We start from the raw sequence: 15,724 nt of genomic DNA on the forward strand, positions 1-15,724 counted from the left end.
TGGAAGACAGGTCGGTAAATAGATAAAAGGATGGCAGAGTGGAATGGTGGATTGATGGATACCGGGATGGATGAATGAATGGAAGAAATGAATGAGTCAATGATAGGTGGATAGTTTGGAATAGAAAAATAAGAGTTGATTGATTGATAGACGCGCGGAAAGATAAATGGACAATTGGAAGGATGAATGGAAAAATCGGTGCCTGGTTAGGTAATTGATGGATTGGTTGGGGATCGATTACTTGGGGGATACATTTATTCGGGGACTTTTCAATAGGCATTTAGATAGATGGAGATATATGGCTCAATGGATGGGTTACTGACTTGATGGATACATAGATTGATAGATTGGTGGGTAGGCAACTGAATAGATTAGCTAGAACATTGGGAAAGTCAATGAGTAAATTAATGAATAAACGAGTGAATTTTACAGCTGCTGGGGTTAAATACTAATTTGTGATTAACGATAACATTTAACCCTCATCTGTTCCAAGTCCTCCGCTGCCGGTGCCTTTGTAAGTCTGTCCAATGGATCAGCCAGCATGCAGGAGGCAACAGTTGACGATATGAGCAGCTTTGCTGGAGGTAGGTTCAACTAGTTCTATAGATATTTGAATGTTGTAGTCAAGACAGCGCTTTTGTTCATAAATTTAATTAATTGATTTTTTGTGGTTTGATATTATGACACTCATCTCCTGTGTTCGAATCTGCTGGCGGCGACGCAAGGTTGTTCTTTTTGCCAGCCAAATAGGTGATCATTAGTTCTCACCATAGTATATAAATCAAAATCTGTTGTCTCTGTCTCAGCTAATTAGGGGTTCCGTCTTGAAACAGTGTCAGCAATGTTTAACATAGTAAGTGATCAACTGAATGTCGTGTATTTACCTTACTCGACTGAGGTATGAATGAGCATTAACTTATAGACAGTGATGGATATTTACTTAACTGTCATATATTGCTGGATAATGATAAACTCCCAACTTGTCATAGTAGGACTTCAAAGAAATCTCAGGTTTTAACATTTCTGGTAAGTTGAAGGTTATTTTAGGCATACTGAAAAACTGAAAAATATAAGAGATGAAGTGAGTAGGAGAGTGCCAGAAGACAATAGAGAATAAAAATTTCACGGCGGCAATGGAGGTTTGAATCCGCGACCTTACTGGTACGACAACTCCGCCTGGGCGGGGAGAGCGTGACTTTACTGTTAAAGCTATCCACGATCCCAAATAAAACATCGTCTCTAACCCTAGTCATTATTAGAGCCCTCTCTTCTCGACTACTTGAGATCGCGGATCCAACACACACAACCTCCGCGAGATTAGTTGGCCAGCAATTAAGCTTAATAGCCAATATTCTCAACACAAACATATAACATAGAAACAATTGAGACATTGAGTATGCTCCGGTATTTGGGGTGAATTTTAAATTCAGAAAAGTAAGTGGAGTAGGTACTTATGTTGTTAAGTGCCTATTCCACTCACTTTTCTGAAATAATATACTTTGATAGTTCTATGTAGACAATTTGAATAATGTTAATTCTAAGCTTTTGTAAAATCAAAGTATATTTGTTATATATTCTTACATAACCAAAGTTAAGTAAATAAGTAAATTAGACAATAATGTTTTATGTGGGACTGACCTATTACGCCAATCTGATAGTATAGTTTCTTGCTTTGTCGGGCACCGTTTCATACTCACTTGTTCATATCTTTATCTTTCACCGGTGCCTGTTCCCTAGTTTTTCAATAGAATTAGGAAATTGAAATTTTATAAAGTTTATGATCCAAAATTCATTCTCCTCAAATACGTAGTTAGATTAAACTGTCGCCTACAAAATGCCAATTGGAGTCCATTGGTTGCATTTATTGGCCTGTTGCACACAAAAAGAAGAAGAAGAAGAAAAGAACCAAAAAAAAAAAAAAAAGAAGAAGAAAAGAACCAAAAAAAAAAAAAAAAAGAAGAAGAAGAAAAGAACCAAAAAAAAAAAAAAAAGAAATTAAAAAAGAACCTTTAGTGCCATTAGGTTTTTATCTAACCCCTATCCTATTGGAAGCATCCACTTAAAATTCTTAACTCTACAGAGGCACTTGGCGGTATGGGCAACATTTTTCCTACAAGTGCTGAAGAGAAGAAAGGACCAACGCGTCGTAGCAAGGACGCACAGGACGAAATGACAACGGTAACAACTGAATTACTGGGCCTGATGGCAACTCGCATTGCCAATGGCAGCATAGAAGATTTCGGATACACCCAACCCTTCACCACAGCCAAAAACACTGCCTTCACACCAACATCAACAACGACAGCACCGTCAACGACCACAACATCCAGAACGACAACCACAACACCAACCACCACTACAACTACCACTACCAATATGCCTACGACGACAACGACGACAGTGATAACGACACAGACGACAACGATAATACACACCACTGTGGGGACAACCTTGTCACCGGCCATCAGAGCCGAGTTCATCAACAACGGGGACAACTTTACCATCAGCGGTATCACCGTGTCCACATTAAGTCTCAATGCGTCACAGGATAACAAGTAAGTCAAAATATAAAAACAATTGGTATAGAAATACTAGAACAAAGCCGTTTAAATAAGAAAAAGAAAAACCCGAAGAAATCAACTTAATCGACTAGAGTTAGAACAGGGGATAATTATTGAATATGATATACTTTGCCTCATTTAATATAATGTTAATTGGTCGGTAGAAATTGTTTGCTACTCTTTGGTCTGTTTATCGCAAAGTAACTTCTTTTTGAACAGACCCAGATACCTAAGATGAGATAGACGAAGGAAAAAAAAACTATTATCCTTAATCATAATTACTCTTGGCCTGGAATCCTTTTTTGGACTTTCTGGTTCCAAAAAAAATGGTCTTTTATCCTAAGGCTGGTGAAGCTTCATTTTCTTTTTCGTTCCAATTTTAGCCACGTTCATAGAAATGATTCCGTGAATTGATATACTGGTTCATAGAAGCGATTTATTGAACTGATGTACTGTATGGACTTCATATTTCAAATAAAGCAAACTGCCATCGTATTTGATTCCTTAGCACATTCGACATGTTTACCACGACAACTCCCTACACAACAATGACGACCACCACAGAGGCCCCCACCACACCAGCTACCATACCTATACACCCCAGGTCAGTAATGTTCTGAAATGTCCATGACATATTCATTATTTAATAATAAGTCCACTTTCACCAATACGCAACGGCCACTCTTTGTAATGCATTGCAAAACGTTGGCTTACGTGGAGACTCCCATTAAAATTAATAATGAACGTTTCGAGTGCAATTTTTTCTACCTCATAACAATTCTTCAACATTAAGAGTATTTAAGAAATTTCTTGGTGCTTTAAAAAACAAGAATATAACCGACTCTTATTGGATGCGTGAAATGAATACATTTTGTACGACACAACCAATCTGAGGCTGGAGATTATTATTACATGGCTTTTAAAAAACGTTTACATTTTAGAAAGGAGACTGGATTATGATACATAAATATTCAAACACTTTTTATCGAGTATTCCTGAAAACAGATTATATCAAGTTTTCATATCGCACAGTTTCAATCGATTTATATAATATCGTTTGCAGCCCTTTACCGGGTACTTATTGAAACTTGCAATCTCTTCGTCTCTCCTACACATCCATCCAAATTCCCCAAAACCTAACAGAATGTTCCTGCCAAGAATGGACGAGAGAACGTCATACGAGATCGCCGAGGATCACCTCAATTCCTTACCAGAAAAGGAGACTTACGACGAACTGTTGGACTATATCTTTGATGACTGTTTGTTGTTTAGGAAAGTCATGAAAACTCCGGATATTCAGTGGAATTGCCCGTGTATCTCTGCAGGTAACATGTTCGCATCAATATGTTTTAACAACTTATTTAACATGCGGCGCAATTGTATGACAGTCGCATCGGACCTGGTTTGAGTCCGCTCTGCGGCGAAACGTTAAGTCCTTGGAACAGGCTAGCTCTTTACTCACATTCTCTCACCTCATTCGTGTGTAAAATGAGTACATGGGCGATAACAGCGTTGTCTCCGTCGTAAAAATTGTGCTCCACAAGCGTCGCATTTATTGCTGTTGTTTAGTGTCCCCCTTCGAGCGCTTTGAGCACATTCTCCGGATATCTATATGGAAAAACCTTAAGCTTAAGTTACTCGTGAAGCCTATAATTCGTATTTGCTGTTTAAAAACTACTCATCGCATCATACCTAGGCTAACCGATTGCAATAACAGTGGATTTCACGTAAGACCAATCATTGTATTTATTCTACTGGGAGGTCTCTCGAAATATATATGATTCCCCGATAGCCTTTACCAAATACGTCTATGTATCATGCATGTAAAATATATATATATATATATATATATATATATATATATATATATATATTATATATGTGTGTGTGTGTGTGTGTGTAATTAAATTCGTGTATATATATACAACACTGGGAAAATTCCAGAAGATCTCTGTAACTCTATTTTCATAACAATACAAAAGAAAGCAGGTGCAGTCAGATGCGAAAATTTTAGAACTATAGGTTTAATAAGCCACATCAACAAAATACTATTGCGTATAATTATCAACAGGCTAAGGAATAAGATTAACCCCGAAATCGCAGAAGAACAATATGGATTCCAACCTGACAGAGGGACAAGGAACGCAATATACCTCCTCCGTGTTTTAAGTGAAAGAGCTATACAGGTTCAGACCCCACTATACCTCTGTTTTGTCGACTACAAAAAAGCTTTTGATAGAGTACGCCACGAAGAAATACTAAAACAACTGCACTCCATTGGCGCTGATGAGAAAGACCTCAGACTCATGCAAACATTATACTACACCCAGCAGGCATCTATCAAAATCGGAAACTCTACAGGAAATTCCATTCCTATTAAGAAAGGAGTCCGTCAAGGGTGTGTTGCTTCACCAGATCTGTTTAATCTATACCAAGAAACAATCATGAGGGGCATAACTAATATGGAGGGAATAAAAGTAGGAGGTCACAACATAAATAATATAAGATACGCAGACGATACGGTACTCATTGCAACATCAGAAATCCAACTTCAAAAGATTGTTGACAAAGTGGTAGTAGATAGTGAAGCCAAGGGAATGGAAGTGAATATCACCAAAACGGAATGCATGGTAATACAGAAAAACCCCGAAAACAACAACACCTGCAATATAACGATTCACGGCGAGCAACTTACCAACGTAGAAAGTTTTAAATACCTAGGTTCAATAGTGACAACAGATGGAAGATGTAACCGAGACATACGAGCAAGAATAACTCAAGCCAAACAGGCCTTCATGGACCTGGGAAACATTTTGAAAAACAAACAGATGTCGTTCGGGATTAGATTCCGAGTCTTGAAGTGCTACGTGTGGCCAATCTTGTTATACGGATGCGAAAGCTGGACTACAAATGCAGAAACACAAAAGAACATTGAAGCTTTTGAAATGTGGTGCTTGAGAAGGATGCAGAGAATATCGTATACTGCACACAAAACGAACGAAGAAGTGCTAAAACAAACATACCAACAAAGGAAACTAATGCCCTTAATAGCGGATCGACAACTATCCTTTTTCGGACACATAGTAAGGAAAAATAAGAATGAATACCTCGCAAGTTGTGGAAAAATACCTGGTAAACGCGCCCGGGGGAGACAAAGAAAAACACTCATAGACCAACTGAAGGCCTTCACCAACCTAACAATCCAAGAGCTGTTTGAAAAAGCAAGAGACAGGGAGGAATGGAGAGAGATAATTCATGCAGTATCCGAAGCCTGGACCAGGCATGGAACCTAGAAGAAGAAGAAGAAGAAGAAGAAGATATATATATATATATATATATATATATATATATATATATATATATATATATATATATATATATATATATATCTATATATCTATATATATATATATATATATATATATATATGATATATGATATATGATATATGCATAAGTCATCACTACACACATAAACAACAGAAACAATTTAAAAACAAGACTATGACACGCAACCACTCACACACGAGGCTATACTATTTATCCTTTTCTCTATATAGAATAGGACAAGACAAACATTAGCTTGACTCTCGCTACACTTCGCATTGATGTTTGTCGTCTCACGAGTTCAACTCTCGGTCGACCTGTCAATATTCCTTTTTGCCTCGGACGTAATCATTAATAGAATGTTGTGTGGTTTTGACCGTGAAGAAAACCTTAAGAAGTCACATTTATATCATTTTAGAAAGATCGTTTTGAATAATTTTGAGTTAAACGAGCGAGCAGCAACTTGTTTTCATGAACGGCCGATCAGCGTTTGTTTACTATAGTAACGCGATTCCCAGCCAACATCAAAATGGCGGATATTTTTCTCATCGAGGCCGCTGGTTGGTTAGCCAATAAGAGCACCGTACGGTTTCCATTGGGTAAATTCCTTGATATATATATATATATATATATATATATATATATATATATATATATATATATATATATATATATATATATTATATACTAGTAAAAAGCCCGCAATTTCGCGGGGAAATTAATATTTTCATTCCATACTGTACTCACCATCATTTAATGAGGGCAGATTGGTAAACAACGTTGTCTGTGTAATTTGGTATATCTTCGGTTGATTTCTCTGTGTGGCCCATCATGAAGTGTAAGCCACTATAGCCTCCGTGACACAGCAACATACAGTTGTCCGTGTTTGAATATCGGTTGTGGTAAGAAAATTACCACCTTGCTTAATGTCTGCCCCTGAGACTTGTTAATTGTCATTGCATATGACAATTTTACCGGAAACTGTCTTCTATTTAGAATAAATGATAAGCCTGAATCAGTTGTTGTCGTGAGATTGATTCTAGGAATGAACACTATGTCGCCAGCTCTACTACCTGTAATTATCTTGGCTTCTAATACTTTTGAACCTAATTTAATTATTAACAAACGGGTGCCATTTAGGAGGCCTGAAATAGGATTTATATTTCTAATCAGCATGACTGACGTTTTGGCTTTCAAATGTAATGCATGTGGAGGAAGTCCGGGAGGTGTAAGTTCGTTCAAGAATTCAATCGGGTATAAGTTGATGTCAGAGTCACTTTGAATGGAATCAGCACTGCGGTAACTTTGTTCAGTTGATGAGGTCAACCTGGACAGAACGGCTGCATTTATTTTGTCAACATTTTCATGGGTTGTAGTCAAAATTGCTCTCTCTGATAGATAACGTTCATCCGCAAAGTTCAGATTCAAATCATTGTATACAACATTTATCAAGCATTCTGGGTCATTTTCAGGAAGGCATAGCGCTGTAGGTAATTTAATAGAAGACTTTCCTATTTCGCTGAAAACCGGCTCTGTACCATTTCCGATGCGGAGAAGTCAATTTGCAAAACAGTTATTGTCATCAGTAACCCTCATGTTCTTGTTCAGGTGAAAAATGGTGACAAAATTCCAAATAATTGACTTGTTAAGTGTGACACTTAATGTATCGGCTTCACTTCCTTTGTTAACAACAGGTAGAATTTGCCGAAAATCCCCTCCAAGTACAACCACTTTGCCCCCAAAAGGTTTTAAACTGCCTGTTATGTCACAAAATGTCCTGCTTACCTCACACATTCAAACACACGCCTGTCCATCATAGGTGCTTCATCCGAAATTATGAGAGAACTACTCTTCAGTAACTTAGCTGTGACTGATTGGCGACTGATGCTACATGTGCTGTTATCCGTTATTGGAATTGGAATTTTGAACGTTGAATGTGCTGTTCTACCACCGTGCAATAATTCTACAGCAATTCCAGATGATGCAACATGTGTAGCTAAAAGTCCTCGACCTCTGATTTCTGCAAGCAGCGTGTTATATACATAGGTTTTGCCAGTTCCACCAGGGCCATCGATAAAGAAGACATTATTCACCCGGTCTTGTTCAGGTACGTCAATTGCTTCCAAAATGGCAGTAAATGCTAACTGTTTGTCATGATTCATCTGCATTTTTCGACTGTGTGCAATTTGTCGTTGCTCATTTGGATCCCATACTTGACAGGCAGTTGCGTATGATTCTGTAGGCTCAGGCAGTTGATAATCTTTTAATGATCTATTGTGAATCATAAGAAGGCTGTTAACGTCTTCAAGTGTCTTACTAACGCAAGCTTCAGCAGTCATACTTTCAACATGAGAATAATCTTCAGCTAGCTGGTCTTGAAAAGTATTCCATAAGGAAAAAGGATCTGTGGGGTTGCAAAAGATCAAAATCGTGACAAAAAGCTGCCGGAGTTGACTTGCTGAGGCAACAAATGCTGATTCTGCCATGCAGTTTATCCACTCATCATCGTCCTCCAATAAACCCATAGCAGACGCGGCCTGTCGAAAAGTATGGTGTAATGGTCCTACTTCTGATCTCTTTAGGTCTTCAAATGATTTTGCTCCCCATACATGCTGCAGCAATAATCTAAGAAAGAAGCTCTCCCCTTCTGCTGGATGGTTGCTGTATTTTCTACCGATTGCCAGGCAATTTCTCTGTCTCTCCTTCCAAATGCACGTTCTACTATCCCATGTGTAATGTTCATATCAGTATACAGTAGAGTATTAGCCTCAGGGTTTATTGCATTCTCCTTAAACCATGCTGTTAGTGTGGTGTCTTTTAGTCTCCTTACAGCTTTTTCCGCATGCCCTTCTCTGTAAGTTACAGACTGCTGGTTTTCCAAGTGCAAAGCTAAACGTTGAACTGCCGGGTATCGGTCTTGCATGTCAAATTGGAATAATCTCCAGCAAGATTCACTTGCTGAAAGATAACGTGCATCAACAAATCTCCTAATTTCATCATCTTGTTCCCCTTGGAATTCTACCATGACTCTATCATGTCCTTTGTACACATACTTATACATGTATTTCACCGCTTTTATGCTGTTGCACACCTCAAGATTGATATGTGCCATATATCTGCTGAGGAGATACGGGTTATATGGGACAACCCATCTATTGTCAAGGGCAATTCCTCTTTTGAAGATTGATTTTCCATCATTACGTCTCTGATACAGGGGATAAGTGGAGTCATTTGTATGTGTCGTCTCACAGAATGATTTTGGAAATCTCTTGGAACACTTGCCATCTTTCATGCATGGACTGTTGGGATTGGCCAGGCCACAGGGACCATGCATCATGTGTTTTGAAACTAAATTCTGTAATGTTTTGTTATGTGGAATTTCTGCAGACACCAACCTATCAATATCTTAAGTAGTTATGGGTTTGGCATTGCGATCAAGGATAATCAGGATGTGAGAATGTGGCAGGCCTCTCTTTTGAAATTCAATGACCTTCACATATGCTAAGACTTTGCCAAAAAGTTCTTTTTTAATTATCTCTTCCATCAATGCCCATAATTTCATTTTAAAAACCCTTGCGACTAAATCTGGTCGGTCTGCAGCTGTTTGTTGGTTAACTGGTTTACCATATCTGCGAACAATTGACATTGCATCTTGGTATAATTGGAGCATGTTTCTTGGACCCCCTGTTAATGAAGATGGCAAAACAATTTTGCTCCCTACTGTAGCTCCATGTTCGTCACCTCGATACACTGCATCCACCAGTCCTTGATACAATTCTGCTCGTAATGACTGTTGATTAAATCGAATGTATTGCAGGCGTTGCTCTTCAACTTTAGCATACTGATCAACACAATATTGTTGCAGGAGACGACCTCCTTGCAAGATTACATTAAAACTATCTCTCTCCATAAGTCGATAAGCATAAAATAATGATGGACTGACTTATCCGGTTCGCTTTCTGTTGAATTTAATGTTGGGCACCCAACCTTCTTCTCCTTTTGGAAAGAAGAGCACATAATGCAACGGATCAAAGTGAGGATGTGTTTCACTGATACGCATAATTGACTGTTGGTTTGGATGGTCATCTGATTTGCGGTATAATACAATATCCCTCCGGTTACTACAGTTGATAGGGTTATTTGGGAGTAAAACAGCAACTTCTGAAGCAGTCGGTAAATTATATCTACGGGATCTTTTGATGAATCTGCTCGCAGCATCATTCTAATATCCTTCCCTTGATCTCCAGCATCTTCAATAGCTGCAGCGGCATGCTTTTATAATTCAACAAAGGGACTAACTGTAGCCATAATGGTAGATATAGTTGTCAAAATATCAGTCTTAAGACTTCTATTCCAAAAACGCCTATTTTGAATTTCTTGTTCAGTGTCATAAATGTAAAGTTGGGCAAATTTTGGTCTATCATTATCTCTGTTGGGTTGAATATGACCTATTCTATGGTAGACGGTACCACTAACTCGGAAACAGTATCTCCCAGGAGGCAAGAAATCTTCGTGTACACCCAAGGAGGGGAATGCAAGAATAGAATTGTAAGCACGGATGTGTTCTCGAAAATGCTTAGAATTTGTGTCGTTACCCGTGTAAAGACTTTTTGTATTATCCGGAAGGGGTTGTAAAGGTGCCAGTGATACTTCCCCGTTGGCACAGCATAGCGAGGTTGATTCACCGTGCCATAGTTTTGCTGAACAAAAACGACAAACTTTGTTCATGCGTCCTGTGTTGTGTGGTGAGATAAGAGGTATTGTAGTTGTATCCTGTTCTTGATCTGCAGCTGATGTAATTTCCACTGTTTGAGCTACATTTTGTTGAGGAGCAGTTTCTGTATTATTAGTATTAGTAGTAGAAGTGGCGGAAATAGTAGATCTAGTTCTGGTTCGAGTTTGAAGTGGAGATAAGACATGAGTTTCTTCCTCTTGACCTGGAATGTGAACTACTTCTACGTCAATACTGTGTGGTTCTTCAGCTTAGCGTACACATCGGCCTGAATCATTTTCTTGATTAGCTTGATTACGATTAGATGAATATTTTAATTGACGTGCTTGTCGTCGCTGCCATGCTTTATTCGGCATGATTTTGGTTTATCAGTAAGTAGATATCTATATCAATACGTCCCAAGTCTTTACCACGCTTTACTTGGGAGGCCTTCCGAAAGCCCCTACAAAGGGAAACAACTTTAATAATAGATTCCCTCAACTATCCCCAAGAAAAAATTGAACCTAGTACCTTTAATTAACCCTAATAGAAAAACCAAACCCCCTAGCACTTCAATAAGACTTATGACTAATCCTAATAGGAAAAAAAATCATCCGATCTCGAGCTAACCCTAATAGAAAAAAATGATGACAAATTGAATAAATAAACGCCTGACAAAAGATCTAAGGTGAAAATACAAATTTAAAGAATACTGGGGATGTAGGAGCTTTCGGAATATCACCCCTTTACTTAACTTACTGAAAAACAAACACCCTAGCACCTTCAATAAGACTTATGACTAACCTCTCGAACTAACCCTAATAGAAAAAAAACAACTCTCGGACTGCTTTGCACTACCTTTCAATACTTAACAAATCAAAATGGCGGCCGAAAATCAAAACAATGGTCAAATTAGGAAATTTTAAACTTTCACAAATCTATCAAGGTTTGTTCTAGAGTTTTTAAAATACTTCTATATAATGACAAATTGAATAAATAAATGCCTGACAAAATATCAACGGTGAAAATACAAATTTAAAGAATACTGGGGATGTAGGAGCTTTCGGAATGTCTCGCCTTTACTTAACTTATGGAAAAACAAACATCCAAGCACCTTTACTAAGACTTATGACTAACCCTAATAGAAAAAGAAATATCCTCCGATCTCGAGCTAACTCTAATAGAAAAAAAAATGATGACAAATTGAATAAATAAACGCCTGACAAAATATCAACGGTGAAAATACAAATTTAAAGAATACTCGGGATGTAGGAGCTTTCGGAATGTCTCCCCTTTACTTAACTAATGGAAAAACAAACATCCTAGCACATTTACTAAGACTTATGACTAAAACTAATAGAAAAAAATCCTTCGATCTCGAGCTAACCCTAATAGTAAAAAAAGAATCAAAATGGCGACTGAAATACCTTCGTGTGATCAAGTGAAAAATATCACTATGAATGCCACGATTTGCTGAAAAGTGCCAACACACACACACACACACATGTATACACCACACAAAACACACACACACACACAAACACACACACACACACACGCACACACACACAAACATACACGCAATTAGAACATACTACTACATAACAACACTGATCACCGCTAAATCAACAATACAACGGAAGTAATAATAATACTTGATGTCATAAATTGACAACTTTTTACAGTGTCAAAATTAGTTGGTTTTGAGAGTCTAGTGTCGTCGGTACATATTTTATGATATCTGTTTGACTCAACGAACATTCAAACTGACTTTAAATCATAAAAGGAAATCAAGTTATCTGTTTATTTCTAATATAATACATTTCTAATTTTCAAATCTTTCAGTAGAGTTGTGCGCTGTATCATTTTTTATGGACTCAAATAAGCACAATGTTCTCCACAATGTTATATTTTTTAAAGAAAGGATATGATACGAGAGTAGGCTGAAAAGTTTTGCAATTTGCGTAATAATTCCCTCATATTCAAGAAAAATTTGTTTACCAATACACCAAAAAAATCTCAGCTACAGATTGTTTACTTTATTTTCGATGTCGTCACCGTCACGAGCAACACAGAGCTGCTAACCATTGACCATTGACGAACTTCGTCGGCAAAAAAATTGACGTCCCAATGAGTTCGTCGTTGATATTATCGAGCACTATAGTATCTACAATTACCCACCAACACTCATATATATATATATATATATATATATATATATATATATATATATATATATATATATATATTCGTATGTGTGTGTGCCCGTGCGCGCGCGCGCGTGTGTGTGTGTGTGTAAAGAAGAAGAAGAAGAAGAAGAAGAAGAAGAAGAAGAAGAAGAAGAAGAAGAAGAAGAAAAAGGAGGAGGAGGAAGAGGAGGAGGAGGAGGGAAGGAGGAGTAGAAGGAAGAGTAGAAGGATATGAAATAAGGATATGAAGAAGAGAACAGGAATGAAGGAAAGAAGATGTATTATTATGGGATATAACAACAACAGTGAACGAATCGAATTTTTCTACCACGGTTGTTTACCTTGTATTCCCACAGAGGCAATCAACATGATGAAATGTGACGGGGATTTCTCTCTTCAAGACCGAGTGTTTGATATTATGACTCATTACGAACACCCTGACGATTTGTACGAGGCCTATCTTAGACCTCTGAACAAAGCAAGGCGAATCAGGGACAAGAAGAGGAAGGAAACGGTAAATAAAAAAGCTTGAATGTTTATAGTTTACGAATAAGTGACCGCCGCCTCAAATCGGTTTGATATCGATATGAAATGGAGGCCAAACAGGGATTTTAAAAGTAAAATAGCCAGCCAGAAATCTAAAAATTTGATATTTGTGAGTTGATAAAAGTGTCCCCATTCTCATAAACAAAGTATACATTTCGTCACAAAATTTAAAAAAGAGAATTTCCCCTGCGGTGTAAATGCCAATAGCACCTCAATATCTGACAGATTTTTTTTCTACACTGCAAACAGAAGCATTGCAAAATGTCTCCATGGAAACGGCGTCATAATGGGATTTCAATCAAACTTAGGCCCAAGTATACAGGGCGATCCAAAAAATATTTCCATGATTTCAAAGACTTATTATTCTAAAACCGTTATAGATATTTTCATCTGGTTTTCACCACCTTCTAATAAAATGTCATGCATTTACGCCAATTAACCATCACAAAAGAGTTTAGATCTATCTTACTTTTACGGTGAAATCGGTTACTGTTATTAAGTATCTCTCTCTCTCTCTCTCTCTCTCTCTCTCTCTCTCTCTCTCTCTGTATATATATATATATATATATATATATATATATATATATATATATATATATATTGAATCGTGTTTGATACAAATATGGTACGAAAAGTGCTCGACATGTGGTTATGGAGCGAATTATTATTTTTAAATATTTACCACAATGTTTGAGACAGTCTACATTAATGTTTCAGGCTTAATTCGCCATCGCCAGGACTGAGTTTTGTTGACTGTTGTTATTTGTTGAAGTGGTTCCGGTTTGTAGTTAATTAAAAAGAACTTCCGGCGATGTGGACACGTACCGTACATCTCACTTTTCGTGTTGAGTGTGGCTTCATGAGGGTGTTTGATTATAGTATATTCTCTTCCAGGCATAAGCTACATTGTTTTGATGTTGGTGTGTATCCTGTTGCTTTAGATAAAATTTTCCATGAAATGTTGTGGTCTAGTTTGTTGTCTTTTAATTTCCAAATATGTTCGCTGAGTTTTGTGGATGTTTTTTGTTAGTGTTTCTAAATGTTGAGGTGTGGAGGTTGTATCTTGTTTTGAAATTATTTTCCGTTAGTCCTATATATTTTTCTTGCTTGTTTGTTTTAGTTTCGGTGACTGTGGCTTGGTAAATTAAACTTGATTCTAAACATTGTTTGTTTAGCGGGCAATGTTCCTTATTTCTGCAGTTGCATTTTCTGGTGGGTGGGTTTTGCTCTTGTCGGTGGTTTATTAATATTTTTTTGTTGTGGCTTGAAATTATTTGTTCTATGTTGCGCATACACGAGTAGCTTATTTTTATGGTATTCCTGTTGATAATTTTATGTAGCTTGTGCTTTTTTTGGAAAGTGTGTATCAATTAACTTCAGGAACTGCTGTCCTATGTTTGTGCTGACGTTTTTGTCGAAAGGTGGGTTGAACCAAGTAATGTGTCTTTTCTTGTTTTACGTTCTTCACTTGTGTGTTGGGGTTTACATGAGAGGGAGGCGTCTGTGTATTCAAATGGTGTGTTGTATCCGCTTTTTGTGAGTGCTTCTTTGTAGGGGGTGGCTGCGACGTTGAATATCTCTCTGTTTTCCGAAAGTTTGCTCACCCTCAGTGCTATGCTTTTTGGTATGTTTTCAATAATGACGGAACGGGGGTGGTTGCTGTTTTTATTAACGTAGCTAATGGTGTTGTTTGATTTTCTGAACGGTTGGAATGAATTGGATTTTATGTCGAATGTGATGTCGAGGAAGTCAACTGTTTTTTTTTTTGTTTGCTTCGATCGTGATTTTCATTGGAATATTTTACAGATTTGTTTTTTGATGTTTTCGTTCGCTCTTGGTCGTTTGTTGGTTATAGCGAGTCCGTCATCTCTATAGAGGCCGATGTATGTGTGTGTATGTTGCAGTTGTGACAGGATGTAGAGTCCGACCAGTTCGCATGTTTCAGCACCGTCGAACGAACCCATTGTTACGTCGAAATCATTATGTCGCTTTGTCCACGGCGTGTTGTCATAGTATAGTGTGCTGTGCTTGGTGTGTTTGATGATGTGTTTTTCCTCTTCTGTGATGTTGGTGTATTTTGCTGCGAATTCCAATGCTTTGTTTAGTAAGTCTGGGGTGATGGAGGGGTAAAAATCGCAAATGTCGAAAGAGATGAAGGCGCAGTTTTCTTTGTTTTGGATATTTTTAAACCATTCAATGACTTCATCGGTGTTTTTCCACTGGTTGAATTTAGTTGCTTCTTTGACGTTTTTATTTATTTTTTCTAATATCTTTTTGCTGATTTTTCCAATTTCAGATTTGTATGGATTTATTAGTCTACATTTTGGATTATTTTTGAAGTCAGGCTTGTGATCTTTTAATGTGATGTCTTTGTTGATTTGTTTGTGTGTC

The 15,724-nt window shown here is 37.5% G+C and overlaps 1 protein-coding gene across 1 annotated transcript in view; it reads left to right on the forward strand.

Annotated features, from left to right (window-relative positions):
• LOC144972664 (uncharacterized) overlaps nt 1–15,724 on the forward strand; it is a 181,886-nt gene that overhangs the window by 10,367 nt on the left and 155,795 nt on the right. Inside the window, exons 7-11 of the mRNA XM_078914143.1 lie at nt 494–584; nt 2,081–2,555; nt 3,070–3,165; nt 3,705–3,886; nt 13,144–13,301. Coding sequence (XP_078770269.1) covers nt 494–584; nt 2,081–2,555; nt 3,070–3,165; nt 3,705–3,886; nt 13,144–13,301 — 1,002 coding nt within the window. The remainder of the gene's footprint in view (nt 1–493; nt 585–2,080; nt 2,556–3,069; nt 3,166–3,704; nt 3,887–13,143; nt 13,302–15,724) is intronic.

Source organism: Berghia stephanieae, chromosome 5, assembly GCF_034508935.2.
Source record: "Berghia stephanieae isolate SIO BIC M18660-M18661 chromosome 5, UCSD_Bste_1.3, whole genome shotgun sequence".
Classification (NCBI taxonomy): domain Eukaryota; kingdom Metazoa; phylum Mollusca; class Gastropoda; order Nudibranchia; family Aeolidiidae; genus Berghia; species Berghia stephanieae.